The sequence below is a fragment of the Amblyomma mixtum genome, chromosome 7 (assembly GCF_055824585.1).
Source record: "Amblyomma mixtum isolate Tamu chromosome 7, ASM5582458v1, whole genome shotgun sequence".
In the NCBI taxonomy this organism is placed as follows: Eukaryota; Metazoa; Arthropoda; class Arachnida; order Ixodida; family Ixodidae; genus Amblyomma; species Amblyomma mixtum.
The window spans coordinates 60,202,933-60,226,149 of record NC_143018.1 but is presented as its reverse complement, the minus strand read 5'-3'; the positions used below and the strand labels follow the sequence as shown (position 1 = coordinate 60,226,149).

At 47.3% G+C, this 23,217-nt stretch overlaps 1 protein-coding gene across 1 annotated transcript in view; it reads left to right on the top strand.

Annotated features, from left to right (window-relative positions):
- LOC149336221 (uncharacterized) overlaps positions 1-23,217 on the top strand; it is a 112,662-nt gene that overhangs the window by 60,963 nt on the left and 28,482 nt on the right. Inside the window, exons 2-3 of the mRNA XM_089552748.1 lie at positions 13,689-13,734; positions 18,930-19,153. Coding sequence (XP_089408874.1) covers positions 13,689-13,734; positions 18,930-19,153 — 270 coding nt within the window. The remainder of the gene's footprint in view (positions 1-13,688; positions 13,735-18,929; positions 19,154-23,217) is intronic.

Here is a 23,217-nt window from a genome sequence, read left to right as displayed (position 1 = left end):
AGAAAGAGAGCGCGATGACCGTACAACGTTCCTGCTTGTCTTTTCTCGCCGCGTCAGCAGCGGGCTGTGCGTATAGACACTTTAAGAAGAGCGCGCTCCAGACTTCATACACACCTCGGCTCCGTAGCTGGAAGATTTTGTTCGCGATGGAGACGCCGTTACACACGTTCAACACTGGTGTGCGAAAGGACCTTGGGAGGGGGCAGTTATCTTTAAAGACGAGAGGTGAACACGCAGAGCGGAGTGTTGCTCTTTTGCTGTTACGAAGATTGCTGGGTGGGAATTTTTCTTCTGGGTAAAACCCCGTCATTGTGGGTGCCAGATGTCATCGTCGAAAATCAGCGTTGACGCGTTGTTCAAAGGCTTCCCTAGTTAGCCGAAAGCAAACGCCCTCGAGAATGGATAATGTTGGTCATGTTTTGTCATGAATTCATGATCCAGGCTGGCCACTTCCCGGCCGCACAACCACCAGACCACTCAGCGCAGCCAACAGGAATAGGATACGACACGTACGGTGATAGTTGCACAACGACAAAGACTACCCCAGCAGCACGTGTAATACTGGAAACGTATTGGCAAATTCTGGTCCTACAAATGACCACAGTGAAACCATCAATTTCCAATATTGGGCCCATTACCTACATATGCACCTTGGACGGTTGACTGTAAGTGAATCGGAGGGCACGGACTATTTTGGAGAAATGACTTAAACTCAAGGTATAGAGCGATGACAAAGCCGGAAACAAGTGTGAATGAATCCGGCTACGTCCCTGTCTTCGCTTAGATCGGCTTCTTTGTGTTTAATTCGTATTCCCCCCGAAACAGCGCGTGGGCTTGGAAATATATGCTCGAATGATGAAGGACCTTGTCGTGGGAACTCTTCAGGGAAAGAAAATGAGGGGCAACTAATCTTGTGTCTAATGTAACCTCTTTATCCATGGCGGTGGGAGAGAGGCCTGGATTTTTTTTTTTTTTTTGTTGTTGTTAATCACAAGGTTTTGAGGGGTCAATATTTCGGTGCATTGTGATGTCTTCGGGAAAAGATAGTTACTTTGGTACGAAGGCATCTTTCCGGCAATGGGCATTTCGGGTATAGCCCCGCCGCGGTGGCTGAGCTCGGCTGCTAGCCCGAAAGACGCGGGTTCTATCCCGGCCCACGGCGGCTGAATTTCGATGGAGGCGAAATGCTAGAGGCCCGTGTGCTGTGCGATGTCAGTGCACGTTAAAGAGCCCCGGGTGGTCGAAATTTCCGGAGCCCTTCACTGCGGCGTCCCTCATAGCCTGAGTTGCTTTGGGACGTCAAACCCCAGTAAACAAGCAAACAAACAAACAAGCATTTCGGGTATAATAGTATACTTGTGGCAGATACAATACAGGTTCATGAAGGAACCGAAGCTTTCAGTCTCAGCAAGCACATGTGATTTCGTTACGATTGCAGCAAGCCGGATACTCTTTCCTAAGCTCTTGTTCGGCTTGAGAAGCATTTAATGCTGCTGCCGGGCGTAAGAAGAAATTATCTTGAGTGAACTAACGGCACAAGTTCAAAGTTTTAGTGGACGAAATTATGCGGCGGTGAAAAGATTCGATCGGCAACGCCTCAGCGCGATTGTAAAACCAGCCGCTGACGCCTAACACGAACGTTTATACGCAAGAAAAAAAAACAACCTGATTCCTTTTCCACTCATATGATGTCAGAGGCAGGAGCGAAGTCCCCTTTAAAGAGAAAGCAGTGAAAAGGTGTCCTCTGGCGCTAGAGGACCGCTTACTCCCTTTTCATTCCCTTGAGAGGCGTACTCCTGCTCAGAGTGTGGGCGGTCGAAATAACGAAGGCTTCAGTGTTCATTAGTAAAACTAAGTCGGCAATTGAATATGTCTGAATATAAAGCCTAACAAATGCATCAAAAACGTGGAAACGTTTGATGAGGGGCTAAAACCGGACGACGCAATGTGGCGATAGCAGCTAACGCCAACTGAGCTTCATTCATTGTTTCCATCAGTATAATGTGTAGCCAACGTGTGTACCGATTGCATCATCCTCTGTTGGAATGAGATGCTTAGCAATAATAAATAAAGCTTTTAGACTCATTGGCCTTCCTTGGGATGAAGAAATGATAACGATGTCTGTAAGGCACCTAATTTCTTTGTTCTTGGGAGTTCGCCCTCTCCATTTCTTCCTTGAATCACGGGATCAAACATGGCCACAGTCTGGGAGCATGTATACCTCCCATCCCACGTCTGTAATTGCTCATGTCAACAACCGCAGAGATTGTCCTTCAGAAGAGTTTCAGTGCGAGAGCACTTTTCTATGAGCAAGAATCTTGCCTTGTCTTGTGCTCCGAACTTACCCAAGTTTTCGGGTAAGGTCGGGTAAGCTCGGGCAAGTTCGGAGAAGCTTTTCGGCGGCTGTAGCCAATGGGAGATAGTTAAATTAACGATTGGTCGCGAGAGGTTACTCGGGAAGAGCAACATGGGTCTCACAAGCCCCATCGGTGGCTGTGATAGAGCAACCATCTGCCAGAAGTGCAGTGGCGCATCGCTTAACCGCTGAGCCACTGCGCTGGTAGTGGTGTATGAGGACTCGCCGCCATCTATGAATCTTAAGTAGAGAAGGGCCAATTCTGCATATATGGGCATTAACCCACTAAAACCCTTAAGGCGAAGCCTAAGTGTCCCCTGCTTTCGCACGTGTACTCGGTTTAACTACGTTAAACTCCTGCCAATTTTTTTTTTCTGATACGACGTACTACGACGCAGAAGTGGAGAAAGAAATGGGGCGGGGTAGGTTTCTCAAGTAAAACGACGTCCGCCGCAACGAAACGTCGCTGACAACGGCATCTCCACCAGCAATACGTACAACCATCCCGTTTCACGGACAATCGCGATCAGAAAGCTTCCTCTCTCGTAGACAAGGGATAAACGCGTGCACTACCCAAGCAGGTGGCAGCGCGGAGGCAGTTCGATGGGTTGTGGAGAGTGGGAAGGGGTGATCGGTCGGAGAGAGAGCGCGAAGGCCGAACGCGGGCGCGTTCCTCGGCGGCAAGGTGAACGAGATGCCCAGTCGGCTTCCACTCGTGTAATCTATTCTTCTTCCTCCCCTCTACCTCGTGCCTACACACACGCACACTCTCGGAGAGAAAGAAAAAACAAACGCTCCGCACAAAGGACGGAGACCGCGAGCTGCGCGGTACGGCAGCCTCTGGCGTAGCACAGGGCATGCCTCCAGGACAGACTGGCACGCGGACATGCAGCCACGGATTGGGACGCGTGCGCAGCCGTATTGATACATGCACACGTGTTTGCGCGTGGTGGAATAACAAAGAGGCCCGGCTGTCGGCATCACGCTATATGGATACGCACCTATCGACTGTGCACCGTACGTGACGGTCGTCCGCTCCACCACCACTGGCATTCCTGCTATGACCTGGCCAGCAGCAGTGGAGTGCACAGTAGTGGAGGATTGTTACAGTAACTCACCCGAACCCGGCTTGCAAACTCTGCAGGGATAGGCTAGCTTACTGATGATAAAACCATCGTAATAATTACATCATATCCGCAGGAGCGGACGCAGGTAAATGGAGCACGCTATACTATCCTGTAAGTGCAATCGTGCATTCTCTAGCAGAAGTGAGGAAACGTGTGCTCATGAGAAATTGTGTCAGCGATCTCTAACAGCGTGCACACGATTACATTAGAGTTTGCCAATATCCCTCAAGAGGAAATTCTACAACAGCTGCATCTTACCGGTACTCACCTATGGGGCAGAAACGTGGAAGCTAACAAAGAGGGTTCAGCTTAAGTTATGGACAACGCAGCGAGCTATGGAAAGAAAAATGACAGGTGTAACGTTAAGAGATCGGAAGCGGGCGGAGTGGGTGAGGGAACAAACCCGGATTAATGACATCCTAGTTGAAATCAAGAGGAGGAAATGGGCATGCGCAGGGCATTTAATGCGAAAGCAAGATAACCGCTGGTCCTTAAGGATAACGGAGCGGATTCCATGAGAAGGCAAGCGTAGCAGGTGATGGCAGAAAGTTAGGTGGGCAGATAGGATTAAGAAATTTGCGGGAATACGGTGGCCGCGACTGGCGAAGGACAGGGTTAATTGGAGAGACATGGGAGAGGCCTTTGCCCTGCAGTGGGCGTAGTCAAGCTGATGATGATGATGAATAGGCAGCATAAAAATAGAGCTGGTTGGCAATAGCAGGTTCCATTCATTTCTGTCAGCATGTGTACATATAGATAAACCATAAACCATAATCGCTTTAACTTGTGTGTTATATAGCGTGTTTCTTGGCGCGCGGCAGTGATTGTGTGATGTGGTGTCCTTCGTAGGCTTTGTCCTTCCTTGTAGAGTTTTTGTCCCAAGTTACCGCCACAAATCTACTCATTCCAATGTACTGCATTTTCAACGCAATATAGTGGAACTGGTCTCCTGATGTCTCTGTGGTATATGGGCACCATGGCCCAGCGCACGCCCGGCAGGCACTTAGGTCAGTTAGTTTTTTTTTTTTACTGCCTCTTCTGCGGTCCAGGCACTTAACAAGCACGGGTGTTTCCTTTCTTCTTGCCGGATAACTTAAGTTATTACTTTTATTCACTAAGTTCCTTGCCTCCTTTCCTTTTCTAAAGCACCAACGCATGAGGTACAGCCTTTGTCAAAAGTTTAAAGCCCAGGGGGTTTGCTTCTGTGCTGTATTGCTTTGCTCGTAATGCGACCTCAGCGTCCTAAATCTCCTGAAGGTAAGAAGAATTTTGGTCCTGCTCCCTCCGATGCCTAAGACGTCCACAAGTGCTGCAGGAGTGCCACAATAGTGCTTAGAAGCAAACCCCCTGGGCTCTAAACTTTTGACAAAGGCTGTACGTACGAGGGTGTCGTGTGTGCTCAGGCCTCATATGCTCAATGTGTGGGCGATCGCACTCGCTGAAGACTACCGGTAGTTCGAACACGTCGTTCGCCTAGTTGATGCGTATTGCTAAAGTTTTTTTCTTTATGGAATTTTATGGCACAAACGAAGATCAGATTAGAAAAGTGTAGCTGAGGAGGCATATAATGTCTTAAAGATGGGACAGTATACAAGCATACTTCTCCTGCCTAGTATTCGTGTGGAGTTCTTATGGCTTCGCCACAAGGTCTTAATTAAGCAAACTTCATACGCTTTCTCGGCGTTTCGGGTTCCTTCTTGCTCGTTCTGTGTTTCTTTTTTTTTTTTTCATTTTTCGCTGTGGGAACTATTGTAAGCAAGACAAAAGAACAAGAAAGTGAAAAACTATAAAATGTTCTTTATCGTGGTTGGCGACCTGTAAACCGGCCTAGTAAATAGAGTACCTCTTCGCCTCATGGAGTGCAGTTAGACTCAGAGTATTTCTTCCTGCGAGCGAATTGTGACGCACAAAAAAAAAAAAAGCTACTCGCAGAGATTTCAGACTTCCGTTTTGGTGAATGTGCAACAGCTCCAGTTTTAAACTGGCCTTTTGCAAATGACTGCATTGATGGTTGTTTCTCCTTTGCGGGGTTAGCCGCAGAATAGAAACACTTTTCACCATCGCCATGACGTTTAGCTATGAATCCCAGAACTTCTGTAATAGTCAGGCGATAATGATGACACCATGTCTGCTTGTACTTGCATTATCTCCTGGTTATCTACTTGTTATATACTGTATAGCTGCAACTGTCTGCTTTATTTTTTATTCATAAAGTTATCGAATTTCGTCTGTTTTGCGATACGGCGATGTCGGACCATATAGGTATGGGTAACCTCATTCTGACGAACATTATTATCATGACATGTTTACGCAAAAGGCGTACTGGCGCTAAAAAACGAAGACAACACACACAACAGGACAGGACTGGCGCCAACTTCCAACTAGTTTATTCACAGAAAAAACCACTTAAGAACCACACTGCATGTCTTCGTTTTTTAGCGCCAGTACGCCTTTTGCGTAAACATGTCAAGCTACAACCAACTAGCTCAAATCAAAGTATTGCTGGAACGTATTATTATCATATATGCTATATGCTTCAGAGGAGCACTGCCTAATTTCGTTGTTGCACGCCAATGTCAGTGCAATGTAACGGCTTTCTGGGCCACATGAAATTGCGATTCAAAGCTTTCGGCCGAGAACTCCATCCTGAATACTCATACAGCAATGGATTCAACTAACCAAACCCTCATCCAATCGTCGCAGTAGCAAGAGCAGTACCAAGAATCGCTGACGCGTTATAGGCGTCACAAATGAATCGAACGCCTGTAACTAACCGACTCGGCCGCCAAACAGGCGCGGGAAACAAAAAAAAAAAAGCAGATATAAGACCTGCGATCGTCGCAGAAAAGGCGGGAAATCAAGGCAAACCACATTCTTCCCTCGGTGTTTTTTTCTTTTCCTCGCTTTTTTTTCTTTCTCGTCAGTGCCGAGAGCGGATCGCGAACACACGCGCACGCGTATGCACACCTCGCACACGCTGCTCACGATTTGCGGAAAAGAAATCGGAGCGCACACACACTGGCGCTCGCGTTCGTTCACACATGCCGGTGACGGCGACGAACTCTCGTCCGCTCGCTCGGCACGCGCATGAGTTTCATAACAATACGCGAACTGAAGCCTCACTTCCTCGTAGGAGCTGCTGCGCAGTCCGTCACGTTTCTCCACGGTTCTCGGTGATGGGGCCCACCTTGAATGCGTATCATATTCGCCCCGTGTGTGATCGCGGCAGTTCAACACCTCGAGGATAAAGAGGTGTCCACGATGAAAGCGCGCAGACACTTTCGAGAGAGTGTAAGAACGTTACAGTTTGGGTCGTGATTTCTGTCCGCGAATCTCGCCTTGGTTTCTTTCATATTTTTGTCTTTTTTAAAACCGTTCTCAATGCTTGCCTTCCTCTCTCTGCGTGCATCAGTTTTCTAAAGCGCGGTTTGAAAGTTTTTTTCCTGTTACCCCTGCAGGCGATGCGCGCGGCTTACTCATATTATTTGCGTGAAAAGAAAAAGTACGACCTAAAAGTGAGGGAGTGCTTACCTTATTTTTCCTGCGACCTATATATATATGCATTCGAGCTGTGGTTCAAAGGCGGTGATGGCAGTCACGGTTCGAGCTGCGACGTTTTATCTGAAATCCGATCTATTTCGGGCGGGTAATAGCCGTCCGCATGCGCGCGTGGGACGTGCAAAGTTTGGTGGGTGTGACGTCGCTTTGTAAAGCGCTGGAATCGCTCGAAATTGCCTTTCTGGAGCCCGCACATTTTGAGCACTGCGATTCCCCCCCCCCCCCCCCCCCCCCTTTTTTTTTTCTCATGTGGAGACATTGCAGACCCATCTGTCTACCAGTGTATTTTCGTGATTTTAAATCAGAAAAAAAAAAACGCGCAGACATGTGCGGAAATATTTCCGTGATTAAAATTACGAAAATGTGTTCTGTGCGCGTATGCGCTCACAAAGTATTTGCAACCGCAACATGCACAAACACACAATATGTGTTTATGCTTTTTGTATTTAGTGATTAATTTCACTGCCAAGCAACATACACACATGACACGTTGCATGCACACTTTAAACTTTAAACACGAATTTAGCCGCCGCGGTGGCTCAGTGGTTACAGCGCTCGGCTGCTAACCCAAAAAACGCGGGTTCGATCCCGGCCGCAGAGGTCGAATTTCGATGGAGGCGAAATCCTAGAGGCCCGTGTGCTGTGCGATGTCAGTGCACGTTAAAGAACCCCAGGTGGTCGAAATTTCCGGAGCCCTCCACTACGGCGTCCCTCATAGCCTGAGTGGCGTTGGACGTTAAACCCCGTGAAACCAAACCAAAATACGGAATACTTACGGTTGGCACCGGAAAAAAATTCTCTTTTCAAAACATGCGAAGCTCTAGCAGTTACCGATATTTTAAACTAGGCTTCAGTCTCCTCTGTTTGCTAACCTCTAGACCTCTAGTGCCACGTTAACCTCCCATTGCTAACTGCAACAAGCCACTTTGGTTTGCAGTGCAAATATACCTACGTTGTCAAGAGTAATCATCCCGTGTATTTAATGATTGAAATATACTCCGAGACTTGGGCAACATATATTGCGTTAGAGGGCAGCTCACTACTTCTTTACTCCCATATAGGCGTATTCATATAGCATATACCAAAATAAACATAAAAATAAAAACAAAGAAAAATAGAGGAAAAGGGGGGGGGGGGGGTCTAGGGCGAAAGTAAAATGGTTTCAATTGTCCCGATTACAAGGAGCTCGCTCAATCTTCAGCGAATAATAGCTGGCTCACGGGGCGGGCCACGGCGGCTCGTAGACGCGTTGAGCGATGGGGGAGACAACGTCAAAAACAAACAAACAAACAAAATTGAAAACGAGCTAGAAAACCTGCGGGCACGAGCTGGCATGCAGACAAGCAAGGGTCGCGGCTTGTTTTCAAGCCGGCGTATAATTACCCCGAGAGATGAAAACAAAGCACGAGACACTCGTTAACCGGTCACTTTCTCTCTCTCTCTCTCTCTCCTTCTTATCCTTTCCCTCTATTCTTCTATCTATTTTTATTTATTCTTTTCTTTTTACTTCACGCGGGAGCTGTCGAGCGCGGCCGTGTATAACAACGTCTCAAGACACGTCACAAGCGATTAAAGCGCGTGGCCCAGGTTTCGGGAGCGAAGGAAACACGGCCGAACGATGGGGGGGGGGCCTCGTTCCAAGCGCACGACCGCCGGTGGATATACTAAACTATGGGCAGATTTATCGCCGACCAACTTCACACGCACACACACAGAGTGAACCGAAGGAAAAGGCTGGCTGTCCGAAACGAGCGGGGAGAGTTGAAGTATGCAGTAAAATGTATGTCGGCCATTTGTTATTAAGGAGCGCGCGACGCCGTAACAAAGAAAGCGTTGGGCCAGTTTCTTCGAGCACGCTGTCAACAGCGCCGCTGCATGCCACAACTTTCGTACGGAAGTTGCCACTCCCCACCGCCGTCAATAAGAAAGAAGCTAATTAAGTTTCAGGTATGTAATAACATCGCTGAACTGCTGTAGGCAGACTTAATGAATGGCGGCACAAGTGGCCCCCGTTTCTAAGGCTTGCAGCCTCAAAAAACATAAAAGGAAGAAAGTCTTTTTTTTTTTTTCGCATTACTCCTACCTCCGTTACACATTTTACATACACTCGAAACACGAATTAGCCTATATCGTTATAATGCACATTTGTCTTTTACGTAATTCTTGAAAAACGCCACACTCCCGCAGCGCAAGTGTCGTTGGAAGTCAGAGTACTTAATATACTACCACGTGGCCAGCTTTTCAACAAGTGTGAAACAATTGGCGCGCTCTGAGCAGACTTCCAAGTTGGTTGATTCGTCTAAACCAGATTTCTGTTCCCAGCGCCCAAACGGTTCCCAAGACTCTCGTGCTTTTTCACGCGATTTCTTGTCACTTTGATTTCAATACAGACTTTGTCATGCATGCATTCAGCTAATCATACGGCTTAAAACATTGTCGCATGTTTATGTTGGCCCAGAGGCCCGTAGCAGAGAGCATGGAGAAAACTCGTAAGAGAGGAAATATTTGATCTACGGCTGCCAGATTTTGTGTGTACATTCATTAGACCGCCGAGGCTTGCTATATCTTTTTGGATGAACGCAGTCACGCCGAACTTTTGCTTGGGTCTGACGAGGATATGGGAGTAAAAACGGAGCAAACTGTCCATGCGTTCCCTTTAAGGTGAAAGGTAAGCTGTCCAAGCTGTGAGGTAAATTTTCATCACTGAAGACATTCATTCATTCATTCATTCATTCATTCATTCATTCATTCATTCATTCATTCATTCATTCATTCATTCAGAATTTATTTAAGACAACGAAAAGGTTGTCCAGGGTGACGTGGCAAAAGGCATACTTTGCCTGACGAGGCCACGCCACCCGGATGACAGGCGGCACCACTGGACATGGAATACTTCAGAAGAAAACACCTCTTCAAAATATGCGAAGTTCAAGCAGTTACGGAGATTTTAACCGTGGTTTCAGTCTCCTCTGTTTGCTAACCCCGAGACCACCGGTGCCGTGTTTAAAAGTCTGTTCCCATTGCTAACTGCACCACATTACTGTATGCTTTTCAGTGGGAATATGCCTTCGTTTCCAAGAGTAAGCATTCTGTACATATTGTTCTCCAGGACTTGAGAAACATGCCTTGCTTCCTGAGAGGGAGTGCGCTATATAGGGCAGCTTACTCCCGTTCCTTTCCCATATCCCTTATAAAAACTTTTTTAGACAGTCTATAGACTGTCCATAGACTTCTGTCTGTAAAGTCTATAGACTCTCTGTAGACGGATCCTTAGAGAACAGTCTATAGGCAATACAAATGCTGTAGACAGTCTGTAGACAGTCGATAGATTTGTGGCCATACACTTTTAGTAGACTTTTGTCTACGGACAGTCTACGAATAGACAAAAAGAAATATCTATAGGAAAGCAATAGAGTCTATAAGAAGTCTATAGACCGTCTATATACCATTTTTATAAGAGATAGGCTTATTCCTGTTTATAGCGTAGGGTATGCCTCTGCCCCTAACGCGGAGTTCAGTTGCATGAGGCCCGCCGCTGTGCCTAAGTAGCTATGGCATCGTGGTGCCGAGCCTGAGGTTGCGGTTTTATTCGCGCCCGGCCGGCCCAGGTGCGCTCGGTCCCGGAGTATGATACGGTCGAAATTAATCCGGAGACCACCCTACTGCGCCCCCCATAGCCCACAGTGTTTACTTGGCACAGCCAATGGCAGCCATTACTATAGAGTGGGCGTTGCAGAGGACACGGAGATGGGAAAAGCGGATAAGGAGAACGAGTGTGTGAAAGCGCGGCGTTACGCGAAAATCCGTGCGCATATAGAATGCCTTTTTAGTTAAATAGTCCCCTTGATCCTCGACGTTAAGTCGGCTGAACGCAAAAGGTTTCCCGGCAGATGACGTAATGCGGTTGTGCCCACTTTGTTCGGTGGACGGGAAAATTAATTTGTGGCTGCGTGTAAATTTCCTACGCATTGCAATGTTTCTAAAGACGCCAGTGTATATGGATCAGGACGTGATACTCGTATCATCGCGGTGAATAATTCGTAATTGAATTACTTTCTCGAACGTAGCTTCCGTTTTAGCCCGCCGAACGGTGGCGATAACGTCAGTGTTGACTTCAGGTCACGTGACTCATGATAAAACTGTGATATAATTGCTGCCTCTGCGTTTCAATTCACTCCAGTTTTTCCAGCCTGCCCCACAAACCGAAGTGAAAACGAATTAGCCGGCCATATCGTTTTCATATCGTTTTCAAGGATTTTTTTTTTCTCTAGCGGATAACAAGGGCGTCGAGGCGCCTCAGCCAGTGACGATGGGCAAGAGAAATAGAACAGAAATAGGACAGCCGCGTTATACCAGCTCAGAAGTTTTAAAAAAGGAATGCTCCGGTTTGCTGGATTAAATGAAGGCCCGTCGTGAAGTGTCTGTCAGAGAAGTAATTATCGCACAGCTGGATCGTAAACTGTCGACGGAGTAGCTAGTAATGGAGGCTGGCAGATCGAGGGGAGGGGGTCGGGAAGGGGAATACGCAAGAAATTCCGGGCTTTATTATTGCTCGCGTAACACGCCTATAGCCTCCGACAGCGGCTGAGCTGTCGGCAGCAGCAGCAGCAGCGACGGCGGCGCCGCGGAGATCGTGAAAGCGCGCCTCGTTCAGGCATTCGCGATCGCTCTCACGCGCGTCTGGGCTAAGAGAAAGCCGATGGGGGGGGGGGGGGGGGGGGAGAGTGTGTAGGGAAGGGGAAGAGAGGGGTGCCCGACCCAATTACCGGTCTGGCCCACATCGCTGCCCGTCGCCGCCGCCCCACAGACGCGGCGTTCCATGGCTTGCACACGTGTGTCTCGAAACCCGGTGCTTACGAAGCGGTGGAGCACCACACCACTCTCGCGTCGTCGTAGCGAGGAATGCACGGAGAGACCGCTGAATACGAACGAGAGGTTGGGTATACGACAAAAAGAATCAGAATCAGAATACAAAGAATCAGAATACAAAAGAATCAGAAGACATTCCAGTTCTCTCGGACAAATAAACCGCAGGTGGTAGCGCGTGAAGTGAACCACAGGAGTGACGTCACGAAATAAGAATACAGTGGTGGAACCGGAGAAGTTTAAGAAGATCAAAATAAAACTTTATTGCGCAAGCGCTGGGAAATGCCGCACACAAAGTGTTGCGAGATCAGAGGGACAAATTTTTCTTCAACTTGGAAGGCCGTAAGAAAGCTGTTTAGTTATCCTTTGCAGCGAAGGCAAGATAACCGCTGGCCCTTAAGGGTAACGGAGTGGATTCCAAGAGAAGGCAGATGTAGCAGGGGGCGGCAGAAAGTTAGGAGGGGGGATGAGATTAAAGAAGTTTGAGGGGATACGGTGGCCGCAGCTGGCAAAGGAGAGGGTCAAATTGGAGAGACATGGGAGAGGCCTTCGCCCTGCAGTGGGCGTAGTCAGGTTGTTGTTGTTGTTGATGATGATGATGATGGTGATGATGATGTACCGTATGGAAACTCTCAGGTCGACGCTATTTATTTAATTACTTCATTGCATGCAGTCTGATCCACATTCAAGAATTGCCCTAGATAGATTAGAGTAACGATAAAAATATTGTGTTATTGCCACGTGGATAGCCGGAGTTTCAGTCCAAGAAACAGTTCGTAAATTAACTATACAACACCAGCAACCAGAAATCTGTTCTAAAAAGCGTCATTTCACTACCTATGAGGCAAAACATAAGAAGCAATTATTTAAAACTGTACACACGTACGACACAAAATAACTTCTTACCCAACTTCGATTCAGACAGGGTCAGGGGCGTAGCGGGGGACGGGGGGGGGGGGGGGGGGGGGGTTCGGTGTCGGACACCCCCCGAGATTTTCTCATTTGTGTTAACAATCTGTATTTCTCTAAAACCTTTTACCCCTAACGCATGCTTTCTCAAAGCAGCTGCAGTACACGACATGAGACTTGGTTCAGGCGATCACCCATATCGACGAAGTTGCAGCGGCTGTTCAGTTGCGGGAGACGGAGTATCCGAAGATACGCTGTGAACAAGTCCATATACAGCTTGAAATTCCCCGTTTGATCTTACGTCAAAGGCACTTCAGGAGCATTCTAGTGTTTACTGTGGAGGAGCATTCTTTAGGCTGTTTGTGTTCCTTACGTTCCTCGACCACTACTGCGAGCAGCTTTCAAAGCGATTCCAAAAGCAAAATGGCACCATTGAGCTTCTTTCTGCACTGCTACCCAAAGACATCTAACAACTAACCCTTCGGCTTTATTAAAGAAGAAAAATGACTAAGATATTGTTTGAACACAGGCTCTGTCTCTTTTTATTTAATTTTTACCAGCTGCGTATAACACCCCCCTGAACGATACTTCTGGCTACGCCACTGGACGGGATAGTTCCTTCTTTGCCACGTTCCCGAGATTACATATGCCAAGAAACAAGCGATGCAGCACCTTAGTCACCTCGTGAAATTAAAGAAGAAAAACGGCTCCCTCGCAAGGAGCATTTACTACCCTCCGCTCTAGCTTCTTGCTTTGTCGCCATGCTATAAAGGCACGAAAAATGTTGAGACGACTAATGCTCTTATTTTTATTCTTTAAGGGAACAATGCGTAGTCTTAACCTTTCTTTTCTTTTTTTCTTGCTTTGTGCAGGGCCAGGACAAGCAGCAGGAGGTGTCGTCGGAGTTTTCGCCAACAGGTGAGCTTTGGAGAACACCGGGAAGCATATTCTTGCTCAATGAAGCTCACGAGGCCCACGCGCATGCGCTGAGCTAAGCCCGCGCAGAACTGAGCCTGCAGAGAAGCTGCGCTGCGCTGCGAAGTTTCGTGTTCGTGCGTGCTCTGAGAGCTACCTGCAAAGAGCGTTTCTCTGCACAGCGAAATCTCGTAAATTCGAACGCGTTTGATTCGAACTTCTGGTTCATCCGAACTGACGCTTAGGTCCCCGAGCATCTAGTGCATGAGAAAGACTCCCCCTTAAACCTAACTCCGCCTATCTTGAACAAATTTTCGGTTCACTTTCAGTTCCAATTATGAAGAGTCAGCTGTACATCCACATATGAAAAAGGAAGCAGGATATATTTGGACTAGTCGTCGGGAACTAAATTATGTGCTTTCTAGTGTTCCTCTGGGGCTTTTTTTTTTTATTCCTCAGGCAACAGAAGAAGGAACGGCGCATCTGTTGCACCACTCTTATGGGACAGAGAACGCCGGAAAAGGCGGCAGCACGATTCGGAACACCACAGGTGCCGTCCGTTATGCGGTTTTAATGTCTGTGACGTCAAAGAAGCACCAGCATACACAACGCTGACTTAGTCAGTTCGCGTCCGAGGTTAAACACAATGCACAACACTCGCAAGATGGCGGCAAGGGGCGCCTCGGCCTTACGAGTGTTGGGCATTCAGTTCGAGCTGTGGGATGCCTGCAGTTCTCATCGTGTACACCACAGCATATGCTGTATTTCGCGAAAAGTGCGGCGAAGTCATATTCAAGATGAGAAGCATAGAAAAGTGAATGTGTTGTATGTGTTGTACAAGGTCAGAAGAGAGAGAGAGAGATTAAGAAGGAAAGAGGTCAAAAGAGGGGCAGCAAGAACGAAACTCCGTTGCCGTTACGAAGCTTTGCTCCGGCGCTCCGTGACGTCACAGTCAGTTGAGAGAGTTCCGAGAGAAAATGCAAGGCATGTAAGAAAGCTGAAGCTCAGCCATTAATTGACCTCTCTCTCTATCTGACTGACCTTGGCAACGCAAGCGAACAATAGTTTAGCCACGTTTTATAAGCTTGTTTCATCACAGACTCCCAGCTTTATGACAGCGTCTCCATGGAGGAGTACGGAAACGTGTTAAACGGTTCAGTCGTAACAGTTAAAGGAACCTTAACCTGCATGGCCATCGCAATCGTCACGACTGTAACTTCAAACAGTACGTCAAAGACAATCCCATTCGACAGCAACCGACGTCACCACTTCTTCCCAGCACACTGGGGCAGCGTCTATGGATCCATTCGGGCTGTGGCCGTAGCAGAGTCCAAGAGATATGGCACGTACGCGTTCGAACTTCAAAGCAAGCTAATGCAGTGTGTAGTGAACTCTATGGCTCTTTAATTTACTGGGACACGCGTGCATGCAGTTAGAATAGCGGATCAAGTGTGCATTGTCTGTCCGCGCCTGTTTCGGTGAGCAAACGGGTTCAGGAAAAAGCATTTTGCCAGTTAGGCTGTCTTGTCATTGAGCTAGACGACGCAACATACATCTTGAACGGCGTAACAGTCAGAACGATAGAACGCGCCAAACACGAAATCATCATACACAATCATTAACCCCTTACAGTGCTAGGATTAACGCCTTTAAATACTCATTTTTTCCACGCACCATTGAGGAGTGGAACAGGTGTCCGCCAGATCTCTTAACCAGAGCTGATTCTTTTGACTCTATGTTTTCTTCACAGCATTTAATTTGAGAGCCATTTATTTCTACGTTTACTTTTTGTATTTTGCATCTGAGCCTTGTATTTATTGCTGTATTTTGTGTTACAACTTGTATTTAACATTTTTCAATTTTGCTAAACCTGTTCTTTTTTGCATGTATTATGTATTCGCCCCTCCTGCTTGGGCCTACTGTAGGCCTGCAGTATGTTCTAAATAAATAAATAAATAAATAAATGGCAGAACACACGCTGCTTAATTTTTTTTTGTTGTTGACATCCTCTTCTTTATTTACGACGGTTTAATTACAGTTTCTATTGGAGATACCAATTCTTTATTCCGGTTTCATTACGGTACGCGCATTGATGCGTATCTCGCGCACGATGTCTCATCCTCACCTGCTACGAGTGACTCCTCGTAGTAGTAGTGTGGAGTAGCGTGGTTGATATCGCGCTACTCGCTCACAGACATCCCCACGTGCATGTAGGTGTGGCTTCTTTCGAAACAAGGCTTAGCGTCGGCATGCACATTTAAAGTCCTGCGCATTGCGCACCACCATCGACTCCCTTAATGCCTCCGAACGACCTTGAAAACGGGACCGGGCTCGGTCCTCACAGGGGCGCCAAGGCTCGAGGGTGGTGTTAAGAAAGAAAGAAAGAAAGAAAGGAAGAAAGGAAGAAAGAAGGAAAGAAAGAAGGAAAAGAAAGAAAGAAAGAAAGAAAGAAAGGAAGAAAGAAAGGAAGGAAGAAAGAAAGAAAGAAAGAAAGAAAGAAAGAAAGAAAGAAAGAAAGAAAGAAAGAAAGAAAGAAAGAAAGAAAGAAAGAAAGAAAGAAAGAAAGAAAGAAAGAAAGAAAGAAAGAACGAACTCCGCACGAAACTTTTAAAAGCGAAAACTCCGGAGGAACCGCGCATCATAGATTAACACAAAATGAGAGAACGACACAGGGAAAGCCTATATTAGAGTGACCTACAAAAAGAATGGTGGCCGCATGCGGCCTAATTGAGCATCGAGGCGTTCTCCCGAGACGCCCGTGCGCTGTAAGGCATGTGCGCGTACGCAGAAATGCCCCCAGGGGGCAGCGAGAGAGGTGTAATTTGACGGTGGCTGCGGCGTGCTCCGGAGAGTCTCTGCGCAAGCTTCCGCGGAAGGGGAGAGAGTGTGAAAAGACGGAGCCTGCGATCGCGTTTAAATGCTCTCCGACTCGGTGAGCCGGAAAGAAGTGAGCTCGCGAGTGGGTGCCGCCGCCTCGATCTCCTCTCACCTTTAATTTGAACGCGCGCACCATGTAGACGGGCGACGTCCTTGAAGGATGAAGTAACGCATATAATGTGCAATTGGACGAGACAGAGAGAGAGTGAGAAATGTGCGCACCATAGCGTGTGGCGCGCTTGAGTTATCGGGTAATTCGGCGCATATGGCATACTACAGCCGCCCAGTGTCCCAACACCGATTAATGCGTCTTCTAAATCACCCGACGATAGCGATCGGTTGCCGGCTCATTAAAAACGGGATGCGATCCTTTTCCGTCGTGGCCGCGTCATTCGATACTTAATAGATCCATCGGCGATCTGTTCGTTCGTTTTTCTGTTTTTTTTACCTGAGTTTGATTCCCTCTGCCTCCGAAAGCGAGGCAGTGGGTCAATCTCTGTCTTCAGGAAGTGGGACGCGACCTTTTCGGGGGGAAAAACACTTATTTCGGGCCAAAATAGATGGCGCTGCACTTTCTTCGACCGCGACAGCTTCAGGCGCTCGGAGCGGCTGCAAAGCTGTTTCCATCACGAATTCGTTACACGGCTAGAGTCTGCGCATGCGATTAGCAGCGGGCGCTCGCGCTGGCAGGGTTATGCAACCTTGAGTTCTCACGGCACGTCGTTAAAATGCCACGCGGCTGGCACAGAAAATGCATGCTTGCTTTGGAGGCACGAGACGGGACTGAACACACAAACAGTAAGATGGAGCCTGAAGGGGTAGGCCTCCGCCGCCCGCACTCCTGTTGTGTCAGAATGCAGTGTCCGACTGGTAGTTCAGGATGTTTTGCTGAAAAAAAAAAAAAGATACAAAACAAGGAAGCGAAGAGAAACCTTCAGTCCCAAAGCCGTTGAGGAGTTTGAGGCGCAAGAAAAATGTCTGTAGGTATTGCGATATCCCAACAAATAAGGTTGCCAGTGGTGAAAGATAGACGTCGCATACATAAGCACATATCGATCTCATTTATCCAGGAATCATATCGCATGTGTTCAACCCTAGTGCCATCTTACTACGCGTGAAACTGAATCCTCGTAGGCAAGCAGAGAGGGCAGGGCGTGGCATAAGAAGCGCCAATTCAATATCGAGGTCTGTCTCAAGTGATTTTCAAAATTCCTCCACCACAGGTCCGTGACTACCGACATGCGTGAACAGGTCAATGCGCTCACGAATAGCACGTTTATTTCCCAATTCGAACTCGCTCAGATGAGATGCTCTGATGTGCACGTGTTGTCGCCATTGCTGTGGAAACGCTTTGCACATGGCGCGCTATGAGTTCGCGATTGCACGAGCTCAAGCTGACTTAATTAAGTATCGTTTCGAGGTGAACGACCGTGCAGGTTCGTGGAGGCTAGCTTGAAACATTGGACGCGGACGGCGCAGAGAAACGGGCAGGAGGCATTGGGTAGAAATGTGCCGCGTCTACATCTTCACTCCGTCCGCGTACAACTGTTCAAGCTGGCCTCCACAAATCGATCATTAATAAATTGGGTATCTGTTGTTTCAGCCAGCGTCTTCGCTTCGGCGGACGCGGTTGTTGCGGCGGGCGTCTCTTCTTTCACTCTTTCCTCTGATCTCTTACCTCTCCTCTATCTGCACGTGGCAGCGGTGGTGGCTCGGCTCGAGCCAGTCGGCAGGCCCGTGCAATTTCCTTTTCATCCTTCTCTCAGTCGCAACAACAACAATAAATTATTTAAACCCGCGAGAGAGACTCTTTAATGAAGAGCAGAGAATTTAGCCGGCGTTTAAAATTCGCTGGCTTGCTACTCTGCGTAGGGAGGGGAATTTGGGAGATAAAGACAGAAGGAGAGCAGTGTGGAAGAGGTAAAAAAAAAACGAATATAAAATGCGGCCATGAAATGGGTTCTAAGGATGCAACGGCGAGCATTGATGTAACCTATGGAGTGATGGAGTGCATAGTCCCGTAAATGGGCCGACGAAGTTCACTGCATGAAGAATGCATGGAGGTAACGTGCAAGTGAATTTAGAGCTTATCGAGATGTCCAATTTCTTTTAAATATGTAAATAGAAAGTTCATTGCAAGTCTCTGTTGCCTAAGGCAAGTTTCACGGAAGCTCGTCTGGTCGCGATGATACGTAACGAAAAACTATAAAACGGCGCCGACCACAAGACAAACGGAGTGACGTTTCGGCTCCCATGCACAGGGGAGGGAGCCTCGTTCACAGAGGCCTCCGCTATAACGCGTGGCCCTTCTTTGCGCGCAGTGACGGCGAACTGCGACAAGGGCTTCATGACCATCTCGGTGCTGACGGAGGAGCCCTTCCAGGGGATCCTGCACACGCGGGACACCAGCGACCCGAGGGGCATCGTCAAGGAGCTCCGCCGGAGCCCCTGCATCGCCTACGGCACCGGAGGCCGAAACACCTCGCTGCGTATCTCGCTCTTCCCGACGCCCGGGGACTCGCTCTACTGCGGCGTCCGCAGGAAGGTATGTACTACGTCGACAGGACGCTTACTGCCTTGTTGGACGTGGGCGTATATAATGCGAAGAGCAGATAACCTGTAGTTTAAAAATAACGGGAATTTTATTTCGTTACAACAAATTTTCTGCGGTATTTTTGACCTGGCACTTAAAATTTTTTACACAGTCTACGGACTGTCCATAGACTTTTGTCTATAACGTCTTTAGACTTTCTGTGCCGCCGCTGTGGCTCAGCGGTTATGGTGCTCGGCTGCTGACCCGAAAGACGCGGGTTCGATCCCGGCCGCGGCGGTTGAATTTCTTTGGAGGAGAAATTCTAGAGGCCCGTGTACTGTGCGATGTCAGTGCACGTTAAAGAACCCCAGGTGGTCGAAATTTCCGGAGCCCTCCACTACGGCGTCTCTCATAGCCTTAGTCGCTTTGGGACGTTAAACCCCATAAACCAACCAACCTTTAGACTTTCTATAGACAAATCCTAGAGAATAGTTTATAGGCAACACTAGTCCTGTAAAGTCTATAGACAATCTATAGAGTTATGACCATGCATTTTTAGTTTACTTTTGTCTATAGACTGTGAAAAGACAAAATGGAATATCTATAGGAAGGCAACGGAGTCTATAAGAAGCCTATAGATCACTTTTATAAGGGGAAACTCTTAGTAACAACAGAAATGTTGGTTGTACTAACGAATTTTCTTCAGTATTGTGCTGTCCCTTGTCGTAACAACAGAACGACAGAAAAATACTACAGAAAGATTACTCGCTACGACAGAATATCTTGCCATATTTTGGGTGCCATTCTGTCGTTTTTCTCGACCGCGAACCTGTGGTCCCTAAGGATGCGGAGGCAGGAGCCGGCAGAGGGTCAGGTTGACCGATGGGATTAAGAAGTTCACAGGGATAAGGGACCGCAAACGACACAGGGCAAGGTCAGTTGGAAAACATTGAGAAATGCATTTATTTGTCCTGCAATGGACATAGGTGACTGATGATGACTACTCTCCTTATCTCCAGCTATGACGGAAAGTGTAACGTACAGCGTGACGGAAAGTGTGACTCAGCTCGGAACAGGCACACGTCCTCCGCACTGTTCAGAATAATACGCGCCTCATAGTGCTAATTATTTGAAACTTCGGATGGCCTGAAACGACTAACTGTCCCCACTGTGATCTAGGTAGATGCAAAGCACATTCTTTATACGAATGCATAGGAGCTAAAAATTTCTAAAATGAGACTAACGGCACCATTCAGTCCTAGAGTCGTGCAGTTAGTCCGCGGAGAGGCTAGCTGCAGCGGACGTGCCTTGTAGTTAGTCTCCAAAGGTGGAATGATTGCCCGTTGACGGAGTAATGGTTGTGGAAACGTAGTTAATCCTCTATGGCGCTTTTAGTTCCTTCCGGTTTAGAGCATGTAAAGTGTGACAGAGACATCGGTGACACCACGAGGAAAAAGAAAGTATCGTACAGTAGAGCAACTCACTAATTATTAAGGACCACATTCAAAATCGGAAACCTGTTCAAATTGCTCAAAAAATTAACGCAGCACAGACAGAAAGAAAAAGGCAACGTGAGAAAATGAAATATTTGCGTCCTGTTTCTGTAACGCAAACAGTATTCTGACCATGTGCAGACCCAGGGAACCCAGAAAATCGAGTTCACCGAAGTCGAGCTCACTACTGCTGCATGCTGTTTAGGCACTTACACGCGCGGACTGTTTGTCATCGGGGCCTCGCGTTTTCCTTGGAAGTCAATTCGTCATGCTTGGCATAAAGTGGCGCAAACACTGGCTGTTTCCAGCAATCTGGCGTCCTTGGAGCTCTGCGCAACGCGTTGCTATAACCTGCGCTACTCTGTCAAATGCAGTCCGCGTTTCTTTCCCTGAAGGTCGCTGCTTCCGGCGGGAAAGGCACCTAATCTCGCAAGGCTACCACCATGCGCGTATCTTTTAAACGCGCAGAGCATGCAATAATAGTATTGTGGGCCGTAATAATCCGTTGCGTAAAGGCAAAGACACAAAAACGTCGCTATTCAAGCGTATGAGGCACAATGTCGCCTAAGTTCAAAAAAAAATATTAGACAGTATATAGACTATCCATAGACTTCTGTTTTTAAAGTCGACAGACTCTCTGTAGACAAATCCTAGAGAACAGTCTACAGGAAATACAAATGACATAGACAGTCTATAGACAATCTATAGATTTATGACCATACACTTTTAATAGACTTTTGTCTATATACAGTCTATAGACTATATCAGGGGACCTTTACATCAAGCTGCTCTAATTTATGTCATACACGATAACTGCGCAAACAGGGGGTTGGAGTCACACTGCATCAGGTTCTTCCCCGTAGAACGCATAAAATTATCCTCTCAATTAAATAAAAAGGAACTGAATGAGGATTCGAAAAATTCGGAACTGCAGTTTTTAGCAGCCACAATGCCAATTTAATAAAAAAATAGAAAAGCGGTGTGAGGGAAGGAGGTTGGGGGGGGGGGGGGAATCAGATACCGAAAAGACTTTCGATGCAAAAGGAAGTGTTAAAAAGAATCAAGGGCGTTACTGCTGCACTAAGAATACGAGCAAAGTCATACTGGTGAAACAGGAAGAGGAAATACATGAATAAGGCAGTAGGGAGCAGTAAACACCAAGAAGCAGCCCGGAGAAGAAAGGAAGCAACGTTAAAAGGAAAATAAATGCTGGGATAGACCCATATAGAAAATTATAAAAGAAAGTGAAAACTATAAGCCAGAAGGAAAGAAAATACACTAGCAGTGTGCATTTAAAGTAAGTACAAATAACCATAGCCAATGAGACGACAATACGAATAAAATGAACAGTATAAAATTATAAAAAAGAAAACCATTAATTCATTCATTATTTAGTTATTGGGACATACAAACGTTGTAAATTATGTCCACGAGGCGTGAAAGTAATACTGGCTGCACACGTCATCCAAGAGCAAGTATCTGAGAAGGGAGGAGAGACAACGCAGGCAATGCGCGTGTCCAAACGTGGCACCATACTTTTCACCCCCATACATGGGCCTGCCGTGAGCTCGGCTGTGTGGCCTTATGGAAACTCTTCTCACTTTGCAGAATTTATCGCCAATGAAATCTCGCGAAACGATGAGTCCGCTTTAGCGTACCTCTGGCCGAGAAAAAAAAAAGGTGAGAATTAAGTACGCACACCCCACACAATACGACATCAGCTCGTGCCAGACAGCCAGTGCTCTCAGCCATCTCTGGAGAAGCCCGCAATTAGTAACTGCGCTGACGTTCTTAGCAACTTTTCCCCTCTGGAAGGCGTTGTCAGAAAGTGCCCTAAAGGCGTGAAAAGAATGCGTGTAATTGGTGGTGACGAGCATGTGCACGCATTTGCTGTCAACGTAAGAGCGCATTAAGTGCGCTGACCTACACAAGCCTCGTGAGATCTCGACACAACATACCGCTAAGGGCATACTGCCAGCTTTCCCAGGCACCTTGCACGCCATGCTTTTTCCCGAGTCCGGGAGGAGCGGTTGGTGCGGCGGACAGTGACGGATCGTGTGTATATCAAGAAATCTCGTCGCTCGGATAAACGCCTCATGTGTCGCTTTCATTAGCTCCGGATTTTTCTCTTTTTTTTCGTTGATTTTTCGCTCTTTCCGCTCGCTGATCGCTATCACACGCAGCGGGGTCAACACAACGTCGTCGAGTTCACTGACATTGGAGAAATCTCGCCTGACTTAAACAAGCAATCACAGATTCGCACTTAACACAGGGGCTGCATAATTTAGCCAGCCTCGACAGCTCCTACTTGATGAGGTCAAGTTGTGAAGTTCATTACCATCAGGAACTTAGCATACAAACAAAGAAATAGGCAAAAAAGAGAGTTACACGAGAAAGTGGCTATACCAAAACAGAATACACGTGGCACACAAGAGAAGCGTGACAATAAAAGTAGGCGGCAAAAGAATTCCTTCTATGTATTTTTCACTGTTCGTGCGGTTTAGTTTATTTTCCTTTGTGCCGTTACTATTCTAACCAGAGCCTCGAATGCCTCCTGTTCTGCCAGAATGCGTGTCACTTATG